The following is a 21,271-nucleotide window of genomic DNA, read 5'->3' on the forward strand; positions in this document are numbered from 1 at the left end:
GGCTCTATGGTGCCTAGTCTTTGAAACTCAAAGGAGAAGAGAACAAAACCAGCATAGAGTCACTAAATATAATGTCTTTGTACCCACGTTTGTCCAAAAAGGCTTCTTAATACTCCAACCTACCCCAAAACAGTTCATTATTCTAATAAGCCTTTGTTTGCACCACTGTTTTGCTTGTAGGGTTCAAAGCGCAGGTTCCGTTTAGGGTCAAACCTATTTCAAGTTCTCCACAGGAGGTGACCTTTACTTGGGCCCAATGGCATCACAACCGAAGTCCAGGAGAACATCCTTCCTACACACAGATCTCAATGGCAGTGGCTAAAAGCAATTGGGCTTTGCTCTTATCCCGCTGTCCTTCCGTCCTACCAGCACCAGCAGATGGTTGGCCAGGTTCTGGCAGAGAATGTGGAGCACGTGGCGAAGAGCCTCCTTCGGTGAGAATTGTCCTCTTGAGAGGGGTGGGATTCTCATGACGCTGGGGCACTGGTGGTATCTTTTCTCCTGTCTGTTTACGAGAGCGATAGCTAGGTCTGCGTCTAGCTTCAGATAATAGGTCATACTTGATGTAATAGAAGACCTCTTTGACCGGGCTCCTTTTTTCTGACTCCAGGGAAAGTAGGCGCTGGAACATTCGTAGGGCATTGTCTGAAAAACGGCGCCACTGAGAGGGAAGACCAGGCAGTCGCCCCTTCTGCCAATGCACAAACTCCTCAAAGAAGGTGTCTCCCGGAGATGCAGACTCCCAAGGAAAATTGCCAGTGAGGACACAAAAAATGAGTACCCCAAAGGCCCAGACGTCTAAGCTAGTTTCCACTGGGAAGCCTTCGGTGCGGCCAGCCTGACACACCTCAGGTGCAGTGTATGGGATGGTGCCACTAACGCGTTTTACACGGCAACCCACTTTACGGGTCATGCCAAAGTCGGCCAGCTTAACCCGTCGGCACTCGCAGTCAAAAAGAAGGACGTTTTCGGGTTTAATATCCCGGTGGACCAAACTTTTACTGTGCATGAAGTCGAGAGCCAACCCAAGCTGCTGTACACAACGCTTCACCATGTCCTCTGGTAGACCAACCTGTCAAAACAATAAGAATGGTAATAACGGAAGGGAACATTCTTGGTGACCTTACAAAGATACCCACCAACCATGGGCTTGTACAAACCCCCCCCCCCAACATGTGCCAAGATAGACCACCAGGAGAAAAAATACTTTTGGCCAGAAAAATAACTATGGGTATGGATTGGCTTTGGTACTTTGACCCATTTGTTTCACCAATAATTAATTGCCTTATCTGATAGGTGCATCCAACAACCTTCTCATGGCTTAATACCAAACTTTGTTGAACCCCAAATCCCTTGATTATTGAATTAACTTTATATGGGGTCCCTTTTCTGGTCAAAATAATCAAACCAGGAAAACGCATCTTTTCAACCCCCCCCCGCACTGATCACCTGTGGAGGGATGATGTCGAAAAGGTCACCGGCTGGGGCATATTCTTGAGCGAAGACGTAGCACTCCTCGGTCTGGAAGAGCACGTGGAAAGCTCTGATGATGAATGGACTGCAAGAAAGGGCACTGGTCACGCTGAACTCCCGAAGGAAGCTCTTCAGCTTGGTCTTGTTCTTATTCACAAATTTGAGGGCCATTTTATTTCCTGTGTCGGGAAAGTCAGAAACAATTTAGGGTTTGGTGAACATTACCTAACCCTCATATACAAGTATTACTTATTTTTCCACCTGCTATGTTATTCCTGGCAACCTGGCTAATAAATTATGTATCTGAGAAAATCCGGCGTTTTAGGGGACACAAAGGCGGCTGCTTCCAGACTAGAACTCCCAGTACCACTTACTGTTTCAAAGTCAAAAATATCAGGTTTAATTATTTTTTATTAAAAATCCAAGCCCAAAGACAGAAGCTGAAGGAGCAAACAATGAAGTCTGTCCGTTCCTCCAGATGTGTTTTGTGATTGACACACAATCACAATTTTTTGTGTATCTGGGTAATTTGCAGTGAGAAAGTCCCCGGCATTGGAGACTAAAATATCCAACCTTTCTCACCACGGAGCATTTCTTCTAATGGGATCACAAGCCTTTGCGGCCATATAAAGTGGCACAAGAATCTGTATAGATTTCTCAATCTATATCCCTTTCTCAGCAACTATCTCACATTTCTGTAAGTAGCAATCGGGCCACACGGATGTAACACACAATGTATGGAAAGGGATGAAATACTCCATGTACAGTACTGTGCACTTTGAGGAAGTGTAGCTACCCTGTGTGTTGTTGCTGTGCTCAGTGTCGCCATCGTGTATGACTTCAGCACCCTCGCCCATACCTGTGCTCTTGTGGGACACCAGCTCTACCCTTCCATATGTTCCTTTTCCTAGTTCCCGGATCAGCTCGTAATGCTTCTGCACCTCGCTCCCGGACAAGCTGCGGATAGCCAGGGCCTGCATGTCTTCTGTGATCACCGGCACTCCACAACAACCAAGCTTCCGGGCCGGCTCCTGCTCCACCGAACCAGCACTCATACTCACACTGTAAAAGAAAAATACCAAGGCCTTATTAAATCTCCCAAATGGAACCCAAAACATTGCGTGTCACATTATAACAATGTATCTCATCTTAATATAGGCTATCAAGCAATAATATTCATTATATACCTTTTATTTTAATTTTGGTAAAGCCCCTCCCCTTGCCACACCTCTGACCACACCCACTAAAACAATAGGGCTGCTCTTTGGCCATTTGAAATGTTTGATTACTGTGCCTATGGGCAGCGTTTGATCACCAAGCAGTACTTGTGGCTTCAAATCACTCCCCAGGCTCCGCCCACTACTTAAACCTTATATAAGTAAATTGACGCCTAAATGCATGGCTAACCCTGCCCACATGTGACCAGCCCCACCCACATGTTCTACTGGCCCCACCCACTCCCACCTTCCATAAGGAGCAGAAGAGGGAGAGCACAAAGAAAGCAGCCTCTGCATAAGGGCTGCCACACTTTCCATACCATAAAGATGAAAGTGTGGGACCCAGGACTTAAGTCTTAATTCTGTGGCTGGCCAGGTGAAACCTGGCCAGGTGGTAACCCTGCCAGTATATATATATATATATATATATATACTATATACACTATATATACACATAAACACACATACAGATGAAAGTGTGGGACCCAGCAGAGCTTTTGTGAGAGTATCGCGAAGAGTAACCCCCTTAGTCTCCTGGTAAAGACGTGGCGTCCCAGGCGCACCCCAAGTCCGTCTAATGGAAAATTTGCCCCCTAATTCACTCCAGACATGAAATGGATTTGCAAAAATGGGTAGAATATTTTTCATTCTTTCGCCTCCCAAATCAACCAAGCGTTGCCAAGTTCCACCAACACTGAACACAATGAGCTCAGTTGTTGGGTTTGACTGTTTGTCGCTGATGTTTTATGAAATCATGCATTACAGAACGAGGGGGACGGCAGCCAGCCTACCGAACCTAAACGAAACTGCCGGCTGCCAGCTGTACGACCTCCGGAATAATTCCCAATAAACGAGCGCGCGTTCCTTCTTTGGTTCTTTAATGTTTCATGGAGATGTCTAAAATTAATGGACCACCTCTACGGAAACATAGAACCTGCCGGCAGATAGGCCCCAAACCGTAATCAGTCGTTGCTCTCGTCTTAGATTCAGGAGCCGTATGTCTATCCCATGCATGTTTAATACCCTCACTGTATTAACCTCTACCTCTTCTGCTGGGAGGCTGTTCCATTTATCTAACACCCTCTCAATAAAATAAAACCTCCTTACTGCCCTGATACTTTACAACGTTTCCCCTCCTTTTGAAATAAACTTCTCTCTCCCATCTCCTCTGTCTTCTCTCCCCCAAGCCGGACATATTGGGAACCCGTAGTTTTTTGTAATAATTGTTATGCTTGGTATCCATTTATAGTGAAAAAAACCCTCTTTGATGTATTTATAAAGCAAAATTCTGAGTTGGAGGCCCAACCAACGGAAGCATAAAATAGGTTTCCCTGGTGAACTGGTTTCCCCGGTGACTGCTCCACGTGAACTGGTTTCCCTGGTGACTGCTCCACATTTGCATCATATTGCTTTTGTTAATTACGGATTTCGCCGCTTAGGTTTCAGATTTGCGACGTCCCCCCCCCAGTAGGCTTTCAGGCTGAGAGTACAGCCAGTTCTCCCGTCTCCCGATTAATCTGTGCAGGGATGATGTACGGTTCCTGGCGGGTTATGTGCGGCTGGCCGGCTGGTACCCGGAACGCAAACAGTTAACGGCATCCCTGTGATACATGGATCCACGGGACAGTCGGTGCATACCGTCTGTGTCACCCTGCAGCGAGGGTAGCCTAGAACTATGAATAAATTGAATTTCTGCCGTAGCCTCATTGTCTCAAATGAGGTTTCCTGCATCACCTAACGCTGGCATTAACCCTTTGCAAACAGCAGTTACTGTATATAAGGAACCAATCGTAATGCAGTATGAGTACACAAAAGGACAGTAATGGGGTCATTCCAGTACGCGTAGCACACAGCCTCACACATAGGTGGCGCTAACATCGCTGCGGAATAAGTGGGGCACCACCAGTGGATAGGGCAGCCATTTAAGGGAAAAAAAACTAAAAGGTATCGCATTTCTTGCATCATCGCAATATTTTTTAAACACACGCTTTGTCTATGATTCAATCTTTTGTCTTTATTAGGGAGGGAATACCTTAAATAGCCCCTGAAAACCTACGGACGTCTCTGACTTTACTATAAGAAGCCGCTGTAGACTGTGACTCGGTGTAATAGGAGTTATAGTCCAGAGTAACCGGCAGGAGAGGACGGTTTCAGGGATTGCAGGACTTGCAGGCAACGATTTGTGCATACAGTACGGGTACCGGCATCTCCCGACATAAAGACAGATACAAGGCTCCAAAAATTCACTGAATTCATGTAAAAATGACAGAATTTTTGGGTTAAATACATTTGTGCGCATCGAGAAACACAAAATCCTAATGAATATGAGACGTGTTTGTATTCTCACAGGAGCAGACCCGGAGAACACGCCACATCTATATATACACTGTACCAGCACACTGTCAGCTATCCCCTCACTCCTGGCCCTACCACATTCATACAACCACATCACATTCATACAACCATATCTACACAACCATGCCACATACAATCACACCACATTCATACAACCACATCACATTCGCACAATCATACCACATTCATAAAACATCACATTCATTCAGTCACACCACATTCATACAACCACGTCACATTCATAAAACCATATCACATTCGCACAATCACAGCACAATCATACACATTCATTCAGTCACACCACATTCATACAACCACGTCACATTCACACAATGAGACCACATTCATACAACCACACCACATTCATACAACATCATATTCATGAAGTCACACCACATTCATAGAACCACACCAAAACAATACAACCACATTCATGCATTCACACCACATTCATCCAACCACACTGCACTCACACCCAGCAGCTGATAGCTTCCACGCATTCACCGGCACAGACGCCAACAAAATTACCTGCCTCCCCAATAGGAGCTTCCTAGTTACAGGTGAATACACACCTGCCCTGATAATATTACCCCTGGATTATTAACCTGGGGCTGCCATCAGGGGGGGAACAGCCAGTGCAGCTCAGTTGTTGGGTGCTCAGCCTCTGGAGGGGCCCCGGGGCCTGCACCTGTACAATTAGATGCATTGTTTTCAATATAGGGGGCCTGGTGGGGGCTGCACTTCTTTAATCAGGCCCTAAGTAAGTAGTGACCCAGATAATGGTGGCCCAACAGTCAGACCTTGTGAAACGGGATCAAGGTGCCAACATACTGCTCCGCAGACACATGATGAAGGGCAATTTCTGCTGCCAGCGATCAACACAGCGCCGCAATAATACCCCTAATGCCCCAGTACTCAGACGGTTAAAAAATTACGCATCTCTTTCCATTGGCGCACAAATCCAGTGAGTCATTTATAATCCAGCGCGGGGATATGGCTTTAAATATACATTGGCATCTACAAATAAATTCCGGCCTCATATCAATTATTCACGTAAATAAAATGTTTTGGTTTTTTTTCCGTGTGAGACAAAGAATCCAAAATCACAAAGATCATATTATCGGGAGATTAGTAAATGCATGTAAGAAATTAGTAACAAAATAACAAAGCCTACAGGTCACTGTTTTATATCTATCTATTATTATTATTATGATTTATTGGTTTATATAGCGCCATCATATTCTGCAGCGCTGTACAATGGGTAAACCGGAAATGACAGGTAGTATATAACAATCAGACTTATAAAAACAACAGGTGAGGAGGGCCCTGAACAAATGAGCTTACAATCTATCTATCTATCTATCTATCTATCTATCTATCTATCTATCTATCTATTATTATTATTATTTTTATTTATTGTTTTATATAGCGCCATCATATTCCGTAGCGCTGTACAATGGGTAGACAGGACATGACAGGTAGTATATAATATAACAATTAGACTTACAGAAACAACAGGTGAGGAGGGCCCAGCTCAAATGAGCTTACAATCTATCTGTCATTATCTATCTATCTATCTATCTATCTATCTATCTATCTAAGACAATAGCGAGGCCTGTCAATGACCGATGCTTCCCCGCACAATACAAAGAGACAGCTCTGCTATGCTTCTTTTCTGGGTTGCGTTCTATACGGGCACCCGGCTAGATGTTAATAAATTGAAAATATATAGAAAAGGTGTAATGAAATTGCCCTTTGCCGTTGGCCGGCGCCCCTGTGTATACGTGTCCAGCACGGTATGATTAATCGTGTGCATCTACAGCAGACAGACAGCGCTCTGAGACAGCCTTGTGTGCGAGACGCACAAAGGGTCTCAGTACAGCCTCGCACACACACACAATGCACACTGCTGCAGAACCGTTCCACGCACGCACACCCCATCACTCTTATCCGCACACAGCGGCCCCGCGTGTGCCTGACACACATGCAGAAACCCGGTCGTGGTACGCGCTCGGTAGGAGCGACTGCCGAAGCCGGCGTGCAAAACCGGCAGCCGGAGAGAAAGACGCCTGGCAGCTAAACGGTTAAACGCACTACAAACATAGCGCAGGATTTTCCAGGACATGTAACTGGGGTTATAATGGTGACGCTGTGTGCGGCGGTGAAAGGGCCTGATTGTGCCACATTCCCAGAGACACTCAAAGGGTTAATTGACTATTTGCCCAAAGGAGTTGCTCTATTAACCCGTTAGAAACAGCGCCCAGTAGAAACGACGACGTCCAGCAGGGCCCTGGCTCGTAAAGGGTTAATGCGTCAATGATGTTCCCGTATTTGGCGTGGAAACGGTTAAATGAGTGCAAGGAGAAAATTTTCAAGGACTTTGAAGATATTTTTTGGGGCAGAAATAGGTTAAGGGTGCAATGCTCTGCGTGTGTAACGGAGAGGCTCTGCAGGTCTTGCAAGCAAGGAGTAAGGAGTTTTAGGCTACCGTATAGATATTATTTGAAAATACGGAAATTGGGATTACTGGGAAGGAAAGGGTTAGTCGGGAAATGGGCTGTGATTTTTTTTCTCCCCAGGACAGAGGCGCAATGTCCTGCTCTTTGTGATGCCATAGTGTCATGGTGAAATGCTCTGCGTGTGTTTGCCAACAAAACAGGCTTCCATGTAGAGGTGCCCGTCATAACTCCGGCAGAGAAAGGGTTAATGTTCCAATAGGCTGCCCCGCTGTAGCAGGGGCTAACGCCGCGGTGAGCTGTGCCTCCGCGGTGAGGCTGAGCCCAATGGTTTTGTATGCGGAATGGGTTAAAATGGCATGGAAGGTGTTAATGGAGAGGTGCCAGCATGCGAGTGGTACAGGTGCCCTTACCTGTGCTTGGCAGTAATTAGATCCGGGGTAACCTGCCTGCCCTCCGCTCTCTCATCCCGCAGCCTCTGCCGCTGTGTGGCTTCGGTGTCCTCCTTTTATTCTGCTGATAACCACATCCCAGAAGTGCCTCCTTTTTTTTTTTTTCTTCCCAGAGGCTGGGCCTCCCGCCGTCCCCCCCGGTGCCCTGACCCGTCCTCAGCCTGCACCTGGGCTTGCCGGTCCCCTGCCTGGTAACGGCCTCCGGCTTATTGTGTGAGATGGTGGCAGTCCAGCCTCCCTCCCTGTCCTCCTCGCAGGCACCTTCTCTCCGGCTATTCTCTGTCTATCTCTCTGCAGCTCCGCTTACCTCAGTGCCTTCCGCCTGTACTCTCCCCCTGTACTCTCCCCCTGTACTCTCCCCCTGTACTCTCCCCCTGTACTCTCCCAACCCGATTGTCCCCTCTGATATTAATTCCCTCCCCTCTCTGTCTGTCCTCTCTCTCCCACTGTGTCCTCTCTCATTCTCCCCGTCTCCTTGTCTCTCTATCCCAGTCTCGCGCTTTCTTTCCTTATCTCGTTATCCCTCTCCTTCTCTCTTTTTTTTTCCTCAATCCCTCCTTGCCCTCCCGTGTCTATACCCTCGGGCCACTTTCTCTCCTCCCTTTCAATCCTTTCTGCCCCTCTGGTCTCTACCTCTTTTGTTTTTTTTTCTGCTATCGCTTTACGGCTCTCCCCATCAATAACTCACCTTCCCTCCCTGTCCTGTAATAACCCTCCTATCTATCCCCCCCCCGTTTCCTTTTATTTTCCAAATCTCTCGCCTTTCATTTTTTTTCTCCTGTCCCCGATCCCTCCCCGCGGTCCCCAAAATCCCCTCTTTGTCTCTTCTTCCAAGCGATCTCTTCCCCTAAATATAATAGGGCTTTTCCCTTTTTCTATATGTTACACATATATTTCTCTGCTACACATATATGGGACAGTCCCCCCATCCCCCAGCTCTCCTCTCCGTGTCTTTCTTGATCCTTTGTTTATTTCGGTCGCTTTCAGGAGAGATTCTATGCATAAAAATAGCATTCTTGGCATGGAATTGTTGGTAGGTAGAATCTCCGCATTCTATAAATCTCTCTCGCTCTCTATACACACATTTATTTATATACTGGATCCCCCGTATATATATATATATATAAATATATATATATATATCAGTGTGTGTGTATGGTCTTCCCGTATGCACCTGTGCTTTGGACCCCCCCCCATTAGATATACAGTTTCACCCCCCCTTCCTCTCCTCCTTCTGTCACGTGATTGGCTACAGCTGGGTCCTAGAGGCTGTATCTCGGTTTCTAGGTCAACAGTACGGGAGGAGGGATCCAGGAAGGAGAGCTGCCCCTTTAACAGCAACAGGTGTTGTAGGGCTCTCCTTAACCCCTTCAGAACCACGAGGCGGTGGTCTGGCACGTTGTTACGGCGTCCCTACCCCCTGCAGCCTTGGCAGCACCGTTCATGAAGGATGATAAAAAATCACTGTAAACATTTATAGGCTCCCTCCTCTGCAATCCCATCAGCCGAGTCTTGTCTCACTCTCTGTAACCACCTTTCACCGGACAAGTTTGGGATGGGATGCGAGGATTACACCGAAAAGTCATTATTTGAGGGCTATTAATTTTATAGCCCAGGACCAGTGATGTATTCCGGTCCAGGTCGACTAAGCCTACGGCGGCACGTCCTTCTGCCCCAAAATCTGTGCTCCGCACCTCAACGGCTCCGTTACAAGGGAGATCTCTGATCTCCACTACGGAGGATATGCATAAGGCATATGGGTCCTGAATCTAAGACGAGACCAACAAAGTCTTTACTAGTCGGGGCCGAATGGGGCCGACCTGCCTGCGAGATACTATGTTTCTATTTGAAATCGTGGTAACTCAGGTAACATACCAAGTTGACTTTTTTGTTTCTCTATGGATTACACATGTTGCCCCCTTCAAAGACGCCATACGTCCCCAAATCCTCGTTATCGACACATGAGTGCGCAAATCTCTTGAAGAAGGAAGTATTCAATTAGAAGAGAGAGGATTGCAATGGCCATGATATGAAGCACTGTACTAGGCGTTCTTCAACCTTTTGAAGAAGCTGCAGCTCAAGAGCAGCAGCACAATTCCCTCTCCGTTGTCCTATTTTCACATCACTGATTGGTTGCTTGAAGTAGACAATGAGTGGCAGGAAAGCACTCCCATTAAAAGGAATAGGAGCACTTTCTGTGTATATGTATGGGGGTCTCGATAGACTCCCCTCCAGAATCCTCACCGAGCTAACGCTGAACACATCTCCTGCCAGCCAAGGAGCTGGGGATCGAGGATAGGGGCAAATAAATATGGGGGGGGTATTCTTCAGAATACCCCAATGCATTTTCAAGGGGGACACCACTTCTTCACAGGGGTGTTACTGTACAGTGTTAGTGTATGGTGTTAGCATGATTGTGTATGTGCAGATGATATCAGAGTGTGTGTATGCCAGTGGACGGCATTAGCATGAGTGTGCCTCGGTCTAAGAGTGTGATGTTAGCGTGTCGGGGGTCAGCCGAGTGTTAGTGGTGTGAGGAAGAGGAGAGGAAGCAGAGAGTGTGTAAGAGTAAGTGGGTGTTATAGCGAGTTTACGTGTTAGTATGTCTGACTAATATGATCACATGCTGATCCTTCTTATATACTCAAAAGCAATCCCAAGGAGCCAATGGTGTGAAATATTTCAGCGCGGCACCATGGATCATATCAGCTATTTTAATGAAATTATACATTTTATTATTTTGCGTTATCGGATCACACGGGTTCTGCGTTTGTTTTGGCTTGTAGGGCTTAAGCCAATTATTTGGTGTGAGACCTGTGCTGCGAGGAGACATGCCTTGAGTTGCCCTCGAAGTCCACAGAAACAGCGGCTTCTTTAGAAATGAAGGAGACGGCCAGGGTGCAGAATTTGTCAGTTCCGTAATGTACTTGGACACAGATCCTATAGCTTCCATAATTAAGATACGAAGGAACGCTGCATCGAGGGGTTAATAGAACCGCACACATTTAACAAAAGCTTTGCCTCGCACAATAACCCAAAATAAAAACCATAAATAGTGACTTTTTCCCCGACACCAGCCGTTAACAGAGCCATTCTCGGAAAAAACGAGACGGGATAAGCACTATATAGGGTCAAGATCGGATAATACAAAGTCTGAGCATATTGTGCGCTGATTCCCTCTCATGCGATTCTATGTGGATTTTTTTTTTCCCCGTCAAATCCGGGATTCATTATGGCGCTTAGTGGATAATTCAAGGCACAATACAGCCGGCCCTCACATCTGGATTTCAATGAAGGAATCGGAAGGGACAATGTTACCCTACAACGGAAGGGCCGAAACGCAGCTACACTCTATTCGTCAATTAAAGTCTTCAATACACTCTTTTAGGAAGAAAATCATTTACGGAAAGCACTATATGAAAGTATATGTGTGCAGAGGTGTGTATGTGTGTTAGCGTGTGTTAGCGTGTGTTAGCGTGTGTGTGTGTGCAAGGGCATGATGGGGCCCCTTGGCTTTACCTGCCAGAAGCTGCCCTGCAGTATGGAAGATGTATATCTGACTAATTGGTTCTGCATTTTATTGGCATATATATATATATATATATATATATATATATATAAAAAATTTTGCGGTAGGATTACTCCAGAGACATTTTTCTGAAGGTATATTCAGTATGTTTAAAGGTTGACAAGATGCCTGCAAATAAAACACGTTATCAGAGCGCAGGGACACAAATATAACCTTTTCGGTGGTCTTTGAGTCAGCTTTGTATCCCTCTGTGGCACTGAAAGGGCAAGAATACACCTTCCTAAATACCAAAACCAAAAATACCTCCCATTACCCCTTATAAAGAACAAAACAATGGTCTTGTAAGGAAACTGTAACAAGGTCACCCTTCTATCTTCTAACCCAATAAAGTACCCCATCTGCCCCCCTCCAGTTACCCCCTGTTGCCTCCCATAAGGCATTCTATTTTATGCAGAATTAAGAAAATATCTCCTTACTCAAATTCGTCTGCGAAGGATCGTAGTTTTAAACAAAAAATAATTGTGTAAATTGTATTATTTATTTATTAATTTTAGATTTTTAATATTTTTTTAATACAATTATGTTACGTTAAAAGAAGCTGATTTGAGAGCGGATTCCTCGTTTCTTCCTAAAAGATTCCAACGTTTAAAAAACGCCAAAGTTTAGAAATTACTTTAACTTAATTTGCTTAATATTAAGAATAATGGACGGTGGTGACAGATCATATAACCACGCGTTCCTTGATTTGGGATGAAATTCCCTTTCAGATTCCGAGTTAGAAATGGAAGATCATCTGATCGCAGATCCATCCGATAAAAATTATATTTAGAAATGTAATTACAGAGGAAGGTGAAAAATCCCACCGCTGCCACCATTTAGGGCATCTTATTACAGGGACCCGGAGTAGTATGTCAGCAGCAGATATTGTACTGCTCATCCTTTCCTGACAGATACTTGTTAATTCTGACCTTTTTAAATGTCATTTAATGTGATTTAAATCTGGGATATCCTGTAGTGTTTACATATATATATATAATATATATATACAGATATGAAGAAATACATGGCATATATGTGCACATTATATATCCCAGTATATCATTTAAAGGGAAAGCGTTGTAGCAACTCATTTAAGGGGTTTCCTTATAACACTGTGTACAAAATATTATTAGAGTAATGTATCCTTAAACAGGAACCAGCACCATTTTTATGAATAATATTAGATTAAACATATTTTTTAAAAAATATTGCATGGTTTCCTTTTAAAAAAAAAACAACAACAAACAGTTCTGTATTATTTTCGGGCAGCTGGATATCAGCCATTTGTATGGGTTATCATTCTGTTATGTTGGCCCAATCTGCTAGAAACACACCCTGGTAAACAACAGAATACCTCAGTTCTAATCACCCAGCTGGAAACTCTGACTAATGATAGTCTATGGAGGAACGGACTTCATTAGCATCGCCATAAAGCATCAGCTCAGTGTGGTGTTTCAGCTGGGAAAATCACCCAAAATATCACATGACTGCCAGGTCTGCAGAAAAAGGGAGTTTATTGGAACAAAATGAGATAAAAACAGGTTTTTGTCACCGACTGACTTTACTGTATATAGCGCTAGGGTGTTATTAGGATTACTGTTTACAGCACTAGGGTAATTACTGTATACAGTGCTGGTTATTAGCACTGGGTGTTATTACTGTATACAGCGCTGGGGGTTATTACTGTATACAGCGCTGGGGGTTATATTACTGTATACAGCACTGGGAGGTTATATTACTGTATACAGCTCTGGGGGTTATTACTGTATATAGCTCTGGGGGTTATATTACTGTATACAGCGCTGGGGGTTATATTACTGTGTACAGCCAGCACTGGGGGTTATTACTGTATACAGCTCTGGGGGTTATATTACTGTATACAGCTCTGGGGGTTATATTACTGTATACAGCACTGGGGGTTATTACTGTATACAGCTCTGGGGGTTATATTACTGTATACAGCGCTGGGAGGTTATTTTACTGTATACAGCTCTGGGGGGTTATATTACTGTATACAGTGCGGGGGGTTATATTACTGTATACAGCGCTGGGCGTTATTATTATTACTGTTTACAGCTCTGGGGGTTATTACTGTATACAGCGCTGGGGGTTATTAGTATTACTGTATACAGAGCTGGGGGGTTATTACTGTATACAGCGCTGGGGGTTATATTACTGTATACAGCGCTGGGGGGTTATATTACTGTATACAGAGCTGGGGGGTTATTACTGTATACAGCGCTGGGGGTTATATTACTGTATACAACGCTGGGGGTTATATTACTGTATACAGCGTTGTGACATTATTAGTATTACTGTATACAGAGCTGGGGTATATTACTGTATACACAGCTGGGGTTATTACTGTATACAGCGGGATATGTTCAAGGGAAAAATGTTCCCCTTTAAGATGTTTTTGGACTTCTGTTTACGGGAGTTTAGTTATTGTAATAAATAAAATGAAAATATAGGTTAGAAGTGCAGATTAAGTCTCTTTGGAAACAGTCCCGATCCTGGTGTCCTTGTGGCTATTAGTTGGGCTTCAGACACAATGCAGGCTATGAATCATGGAACGGCGGGCAGAGAGTTTTTGAGAAACCAAACAAAAGATGTTCTGCATCGTGTTTCAGCATTTGAAATGCCAAAAAAGGGACACTTTTGATTTTGGGGGCTCCTACGCAGCACAGGGCGACAGCCAAACAGATAATCCCATTCAGACATGCCCATTATTACGCATTTTTGCTTTATATACTTTTTTTTATTTCATTAAGGAATAATTATTCTGATTGCGAGGGTTTCTCCCACGGCACATAATATCCTATCGGAGAGAAACTTTGTTAAATGTAATCTTTTTTCCTAACAGGAGAGAAAACCCTCATATTTATCATTGTTTAGTTAACCCGCTCCATGGAATGAGTAGATCATTAATTTCAAAGCATTAAATAATTTATTGTAAACAAACAAGGTTTTTAATCAGTGGAACATGCGCTGGGATTCCACCGAAATGTAAATACCAGAGGTCCTGTTGATAAAGTGAATTGGACGGGGCTGGCCCTTTCTCCATTAATCATTTTTTAATAATATACCTGTACGGTTTAATAGAGCCGGGGGGATGAGCATGAAATGCTTTAATAAACGGCTATGAATTGCTCTTGGAAACCAAACAATCTCCCGGTGAAGTGTAAACGAGGGTCTTCATTCATTCATTTCTGCTATTGTTTAAACTGGGCTGATATTAAAGTGTCGGTGCTAATTAATGGCATGGCTGTGTCATTTCAACACAACAAATGGTCCTTGCTGTGGTTGGGATAACATTTTAATACGTATTACATGGAGGAGAGGAGGGAGAGGGGTGAAGAAGGGATCTTCATGAGGTGGGAGAGGCTTGAGGTCTATCGTAGACCCGAGGATCCGGGTGCGGGGGTCCTTGGATCGTTCGATGATGTCGCACCTGTAAAGTTACGCACAAAGGGTAGATTTGGTGCAAGGTTCTTAATATAGAGCTATTACCATGACAACCAATGGCTTGTCGCTTCTGATTGCGCCACGTTTGCTGCAGATGTGCCCCAAACCACCATAGCAGGCTGGCAATGGCACTTTAAGGCCCCCTATGCTACGTAGCATGTAGCCAGCCACTAACACCCAACCCGGCGGTGTGCAGCGCGTGTGGTGACCAAGCGTGTTCTATCCAACGGATGGTAGAATATCAGAACAGCCCCTGGTGGCAGGTGCCCGGACCCCCATTATCGCTAAAGACAGTCCTGCTTGTATCTGGTCGTCTCATTATTACCTCTGACCCCCTGACGCGTTTGTGGCCATACCATCCCTGACACTGGACCAGCTGCCTGGTGGTGGACGTCGTCTTATCAGAAGTAGGACCCCTGGCCGCAAGGACTGTTGGACCGAAATCCAGCACACAAGTTGGAAGAACTGAAATAAATTCTAGGCGACTTCAATCACTTTCCAACGGTCAGCCTACCCTATAGATCAGAAACCAACTGAATATAACGAACCCCTCGCCACCTTTTGCCGCCCCTGATGCCCCTCTTTTCTAGGCGCTTAAAATGAGGGTATCTCAGGGCTCTACCGCCCTAAATGCCATAATAATGTAAAAACAGAACCTGATTATAAAATAAAACATTTAACTACAATATATTATTCTTCATCTAAATGCCTCGCAGAATAACAGAAATCGCTGTCACAAAGTAACATAAAGGGTCTTGGTAAAGCCCCCCCCATCTGATCTTTATTCTACGTGATATTAATCTAATATACATACTTAGGGTGGGACTGGGGTTCTGAATGGGTTAACGAACCGATAGAGATTACTGAAATGTCTGAGAACAAGAAGGAAAGGCAAGGATCGTAACCCCCCAAGGAGCCATTAACCCCGCTCTTCCCATGCCGTGGCATAAAAGGCTCAGACATTATGGGAAGAGCTAAAAGGTTTGGAAAGGAATTAATTGATTGCTCCCAATGACAGGATGCGTTCTTTTCCGGGAACATCTTTCTAGAATGGAGGGGGGGTAAAAACTCCTTCTGCGCTCCTTCCTACAAACTGCCCTTAACTTTCAGCGCTAATAACACTAACTGCCCCTCTGCGCCGGTCGCACCAAGCCTCAGAGGACGAGGAGACGGCGATGGCCGTGGCAGGAGCTGTCCTTGGTGCTGAACACAGAACCAAGGCATGGATGCCGGTCCCTCTGAAAAAATGTAATCTATTTATTTCATGTTTTAGCATTTTCTGACGTAAATTAGGGGAAATTGTAAAATAAACCCAGCAGGGGCGAAGCATACAGTATGACCAGGAGGTGGCACGGAAACGGCATGGGTCAAGGTTGGGACCAGTGTGAGGGATCATTATCAGGACTGGCACAGACAGCGCTGGGTTTGTATTTATTTTAGGGCATCTGACTGCATATTATCAGGACTGGCTTAGACAGAACCGGGTTTGAATCTAATGTAGGAGATCTGACTGCACATTAACAGGACTGGCTCATGGAGCACTGGGTTGGTATCAGGACTGACTCACACAGCACCGGGTTGGTATCAGGACTGACTCAGAGAGCACCGGGTTGTTATCAGGACTGGCTCAGAGAGCACCGGGTTGGTATCAGGACTGGCTCAGGGAGCACCGGGTTGTTATCAGGACTGACTCAGAGAGCACCGGGTTGTTATCAGGACTGACTCAGAGAGCACCGGGTTGGTATCAGGACTGGCTCAGGGAGCACTGGGTTGGTATCAGGACTGGCTCAGGGAGCACCGGGTTGTTGTCAGGATTGGCTCAGGGAGCACCGGGTTGTTATCAGGACTGGCTCAGTGAGCACCGGGTTGGTATCAGGACTGGCTCAGGGAGCACCGGGTTGTTATCAGGACTGACTCAGAGAGCACCGGGTTGGTATCAGGACTGGCTCAGGGAGCACTGGGTTGGTATCAGGACTGGCTCAGGGAGCACCGGGTTGTTGTCAGGATTGGCTCAGGGAGCACCGGGTTGTTATCAGGACTGGCTCAGTGAGCACCGGGTTGGTATCAGGACTGGCTCAGGGAGCACCGGGTTGGTATCAGGACTGGCTCAGGGAGCACCGGGTTGTTATCAGGACTGGCTCAGGGAGCACCGGGTTGTTATCAGGACAGGTTCAGATAGTGCCGGGTTTGGATCTAATTTAGGCATCTGACTGCACTATAGAATATGTTGGGATTTGTTCAAGAATAGGAATAATAATAATAATAACGTTGGCCGATATATTTTTCATACACAGCGAGATTCCACAGCACGCGTTAGGATTCCTGCTCGAGAATCCCCGACCCCTTATCGTGAAGTTTTGTACGATATATATATATATCTCAGTCTCTAGTCACCCCGCTGGATATTGTAGGGCTTTTGCTAGCAGCTAAATGAATTTGGTGTGGAAATACCAGGCATTATTTAATCCTCTTTCCATAAAGCTCATCCTTCCCGTATTCTATAGGTGAATTCTGACCAATGTCAAAAATACCTCACCTTGGAGGGAAAGAAGGTCATCTCGCTGCCATTAGCATTAGATGACGCAACACCGCCCTCTGCTGTCCGGAGCCGGTACCGACAAAAACATCTGAATTATTGTAAATTAAATCGAGATATTTAGGTTCTTATTGTTCATAACGCCATCATATTCCAGCGCGATGTACAACGGGGTTCATTCATAAATCGGCTATTCGGCTATAAAATAACCTGTTTTTGGAGACCCTCTATTAATTGTCTTTTTTTTTGTTTTAATATTCAAGATGACAGCTCCTACACCAAAAATGACTTTTATAATTTTAATTTTAAATAATAATTTTATATAATAATAGGTATTTCATTATTATTTTAATAAAAGGCAAAATATCGGTGTAATAATTAGGATCAGGAGGTTCCACTGGTGAAACTATAGAGCACAGTTCCTACCAAACTCATATCTGCCAAGTGTCCCTTTTTCCTCCCCTGATGCCCCTCTTTTCTAGGAGCTCAGAATGTTTTTTTGTGTACGGATCTATCACAGGGTACTACAGCCCTGATAATGTGTATAGAACAACACAGTGTCCCAGGCAGCCCCTAAGACCAAGAAAGCATATTAAAGAACTCTACTGCGCATTCATTAAGCTGTTAAAAATAAAGCCACTTGGCTTTAGGAGAAGCTGCAGCACCCAGAGCAATGTCCTACGATCCTGCTTTTTGTGCCGCTTCAGAAAGCGATGGGAGGACTTTCTGCACATTTGGATGCTCTCGCTAGACCCCCCCAGAACTTTAAATTGCCCCTTTAATGAATACCCTCTACTAAACCCACCCCTGTATCATTTTAATCTGATTGCCCCTACATCATCCAGTGAGATTTGGGTGGTGGGGTAAACGCGGGATGCAGATCGCAGGCACTAATCACATCTTCGGGTAGTCAGGCATGTCCGGATTATTCTCTTTATGGCCGATTCGGTCACTTTGCTTATTTTAGCACCAGATGAATACATCGTCCTCTCCTCCTTGGTTTGCCAATTTCTATTGTCTTCCATCCAGCCCTTCGTAACCGCACAAATCCATCAGCGATAAAGCAGCAAAGAGCCGCAAACCTTCTCAGAAGTATAATTACTGGACTGAGCGAGAGCGGGGTGGAGATGGAGAGAGAGAGAGAGAGAGAGAGAGAGAGAGAGAGAGAGAACACACCGAGGGCAAGAATGATGAGGAGAAGATGGGTTCAAATTATCGGGGCATCCAAAACTGGAACTGCCCTGACTGTACCCATCTGGGGCAAATGTTGATGCTCCTTCCTTGCACGTACACGTCATGTCTTTACACCTCAGGCCAAGAAACCTGTATGTACTAAACATGCTGAAGTTACCCCATATAGTTGAGAATAGGCGTGTTAAGCGTGTGCCATGGATAGTGCATGACATGGATATCGTCAGATTGTCCAAGAAAGGAAGGGGCTTAGATTTTGGGGGTTTTTTTGGGCCGGTTTACTCATAGAAGACGGTGAAGAATCTCATCAGCTTTACGTCTTGAAAGCTAATGTGACTCTACATCTTTTTTTATGGGAATATTGGAACGAGTATCACGGAAGACCACGCGGAGTGGTGATGCCCCGTCAGAAGTCACGGTATTATGGACAGCTGGGATTTGTTGGCTGTATAGATTCTTCGAGAAGCCGTCGCGCATGGTAATGGGCGACCGCGTCCATCCTGTGGGTGAACGATGTATGGAGAATCAGTTGAACTTTCTCAAGGTGAAGGGGGCAACTAGGGCCACTAAATCCTAATCTCATCCATTGGTTCCCCAGTGACCTAATCTCTCCGATCCTCCCATGTTCTGCTTACTCTTAATATAGCAATATTCCTCTTTCATTTATTAAATAACCAGAAGGTTAGCCAATATATCGACTTGTCTAGCCACGGGCTTCCAACCAGTGGTCTTAGGGTTCAGAGAGGGCTTTGAATTGCTTCGGAGTCTCTTTTAGGTTAAAAACCCACTGTTTCAGCTCCTCGTTAAGCACTATATCGCCATGCATAACGACAGTAGACTCTCCAAACTTGGGGTACTTGGACGCAGTGGCCGGCTAAGCAATATACGGCTGTATAGTGTGACGGAACCCCCAATATTTATGCCGCAGACGGATGTTTTTTGAATGGTATTCGCTGGGCATGCGCTGAATTCTCGCTTTCTTTAGGACAATAAAGGTAACGACGTTATTATGCATTAAATTGTGACATTTTCATCCAGCGTGCAGGAGCCACGGGCAATACGTTGCTTTATACACCTCCCTTGTACCCGAAGAGTTAAGTGTTTGGCTCTTTAATTAAGCATGTGTGTCAGCAGCGATTAAACCCCCTGGGTACAGAAAAGGTGTCATCCGGGCTCAGGTGTAGCTCTCAAAATCAGCATCTGCTTACCGGACAAAGCTCCGGATCAGCGATCATCCCAAAAAAAATCTATTTTTTGCTCTAATTGGAAGCACAGACAGTGGCAGCTGGGCTCAAGGACAACCCCCATGATGCTAAGCCAGCCAAGAGGATGGCTGAGCATGATGGGAGGTGCGTTTAGCAATCAGCTGGATGGCGTGCCCATCTCTTGGGTTAAGTTGAAAAAAAGTATGTTTACGGAATAAAGGCCATCGTATTATATGACGGACCAAACGATCGCTTATAAATATAAATCTAATATATTTTTTCTAGCCACAAATTGTAATTGGGACCAAATTTACCAAAATCAACAACAACAACAACAACAAAAAAAAGACCCCTAAAATTTTTTTACACTTTTGACTTTTCTTTTAAATGTGTTCTGGGGGGGATGTTATTTGGGTTTTTTTGCCCGTCGGCTGTCTTTTCACCGGCACTAAGTCATTGATAATTTGATAAATACGGACAGATGGTCATTTCTCCTATTCATGTCAGATCTGTCTTATAAACAGCTTCATGCATAAATAATGGCAGAAAAGTATTTTTTGGGGTAGGATTTTTGGCGTTAGATGCGGTCGCCCACTGCCTTGTATGAAAATATTGACCATTAAACGGGGTAAATTCCTTCTATTTAAAACGCCGGTCTTACCCCCTCTTACCTGGCTCGTGGCAGGTGCTGCATTGCCTTCCGATGGAAACAGATGAAACAGAAGGAATCCATGTGCCGGCCGGGCACCAAAACACCACGCTGTATCGGCACAATCCTACGCCTCTGGGGATAACGGGCACCTACCCTACAAACACATCGCGGAAACGTCCTGGGCATTAAAAGCGACTGACCCCCCAAAAAAGAGCTTTTCCGGCTAAAGTTGATTTTCCGTCGGTGGATGATGAGTTCGAGTAGAAGAGGCTGCGATGCTCCGAGGATGTCGAAGGGAATTTGCAGACGGATGATCTATTGGTCTAAAAAAAGGACACGGGGGGGTAGAAGACGATCTTCACATCAGAATACAATGTTCTTGATACCTGAGGCAGGGGCGATGCTCTGCAGCCCTGGGAAGGAGACAGCGGGTTGACGCTCTGCGGAGGTAACAGATGTTCCGTAGACTCGGAGAAGGACGGACGGAGCGATGCTCTGAAGGAGCGGTGCCGAGCTGAGGGTGAGACGCTCTGCACATTCTTGAAGAGCCGACTGGTTGATGCTCTGCAAACTCTTTGAAGGACTGAAGGAGGGAGGCAGCGCAGGTCCAGGTTACAAGGAATGAAGTCTTTATCCCAGAAACACAGACATTTCTAGGGTTAGATCCCACATTTTACCCCCGGGGGGGCTACGGATAGGTT

At 45.2% G+C, this 21,271-nt stretch overlaps 1 protein-coding gene across 2 annotated transcripts; it reads right to left on the reverse strand.

The window, feature by feature from the left end:
• On the reverse strand, nt 1–20,682 carry SBK1 (SH3 domain binding kinase 1). 2 transcript variants are annotated; one of them, XM_053471742.1, is made up of 4 exons: nt 20,590–20,682; nt 2,333–2,535; nt 1,450–1,652; nt 1–1,072 (listed from the first exon to the last, which is right to left on the reverse strand). In XM_053471742.1, the coding sequence occupies exons 1-4, from the start codon at nt 20,649–20,651 to the stop codon at nt 293–295; spliced, it is 1,248 nt and encodes a 415-aa protein (XP_053327717.1). In that variant the 5' UTR covers nt 20,652–20,682; the 3' UTR covers nt 1–292. The 2 variants fall into 2 exon arrangements, with proteins under 2 accessions (XP_053327717.1, XP_053327718.1); XM_053471743.1 differs by lacking the exon at nt 20,590–20,682 and adding an exon at nt 7,915–8,311.
• Between the last annotated feature and the right edge of the window lie 589 nt (nt 20,683–21,271).

This window comes from Spea bombifrons, chromosome 7, assembly GCF_027358695.1.
Source record: "Spea bombifrons isolate aSpeBom1 chromosome 7, aSpeBom1.2.pri, whole genome shotgun sequence".
Lineage (NCBI taxonomy): Eukaryota > Metazoa > Chordata > Amphibia > Anura > Pelobatidae > Spea > Spea bombifrons.

Excerpts from the sequence above, each read along its gene's own strand:
- SBK1 (XM_053471742.1), bottom strand. The coding sequence starts at position 20,651 with ATGGATTCCTTCTGTTTCATCTGTTTCCATCGGAAGGCAATGCAGCAC. Across the intron at positions 2,536-20,589 it reads CAGCACCTGCCACGAGCCAG|TGTGAGTATGAGTGCTGGTT; the intron begins GTAAGAGGGGGT and ends TTTCTTTTACAG. Across the intron at positions 1,073-1,449 it reads TCGACATCATCCCTCCACAG|GTTGGTCTACCAGAGGACAT; the intron begins GTGATCAGTGCG and ends TTGTTTTGACAG.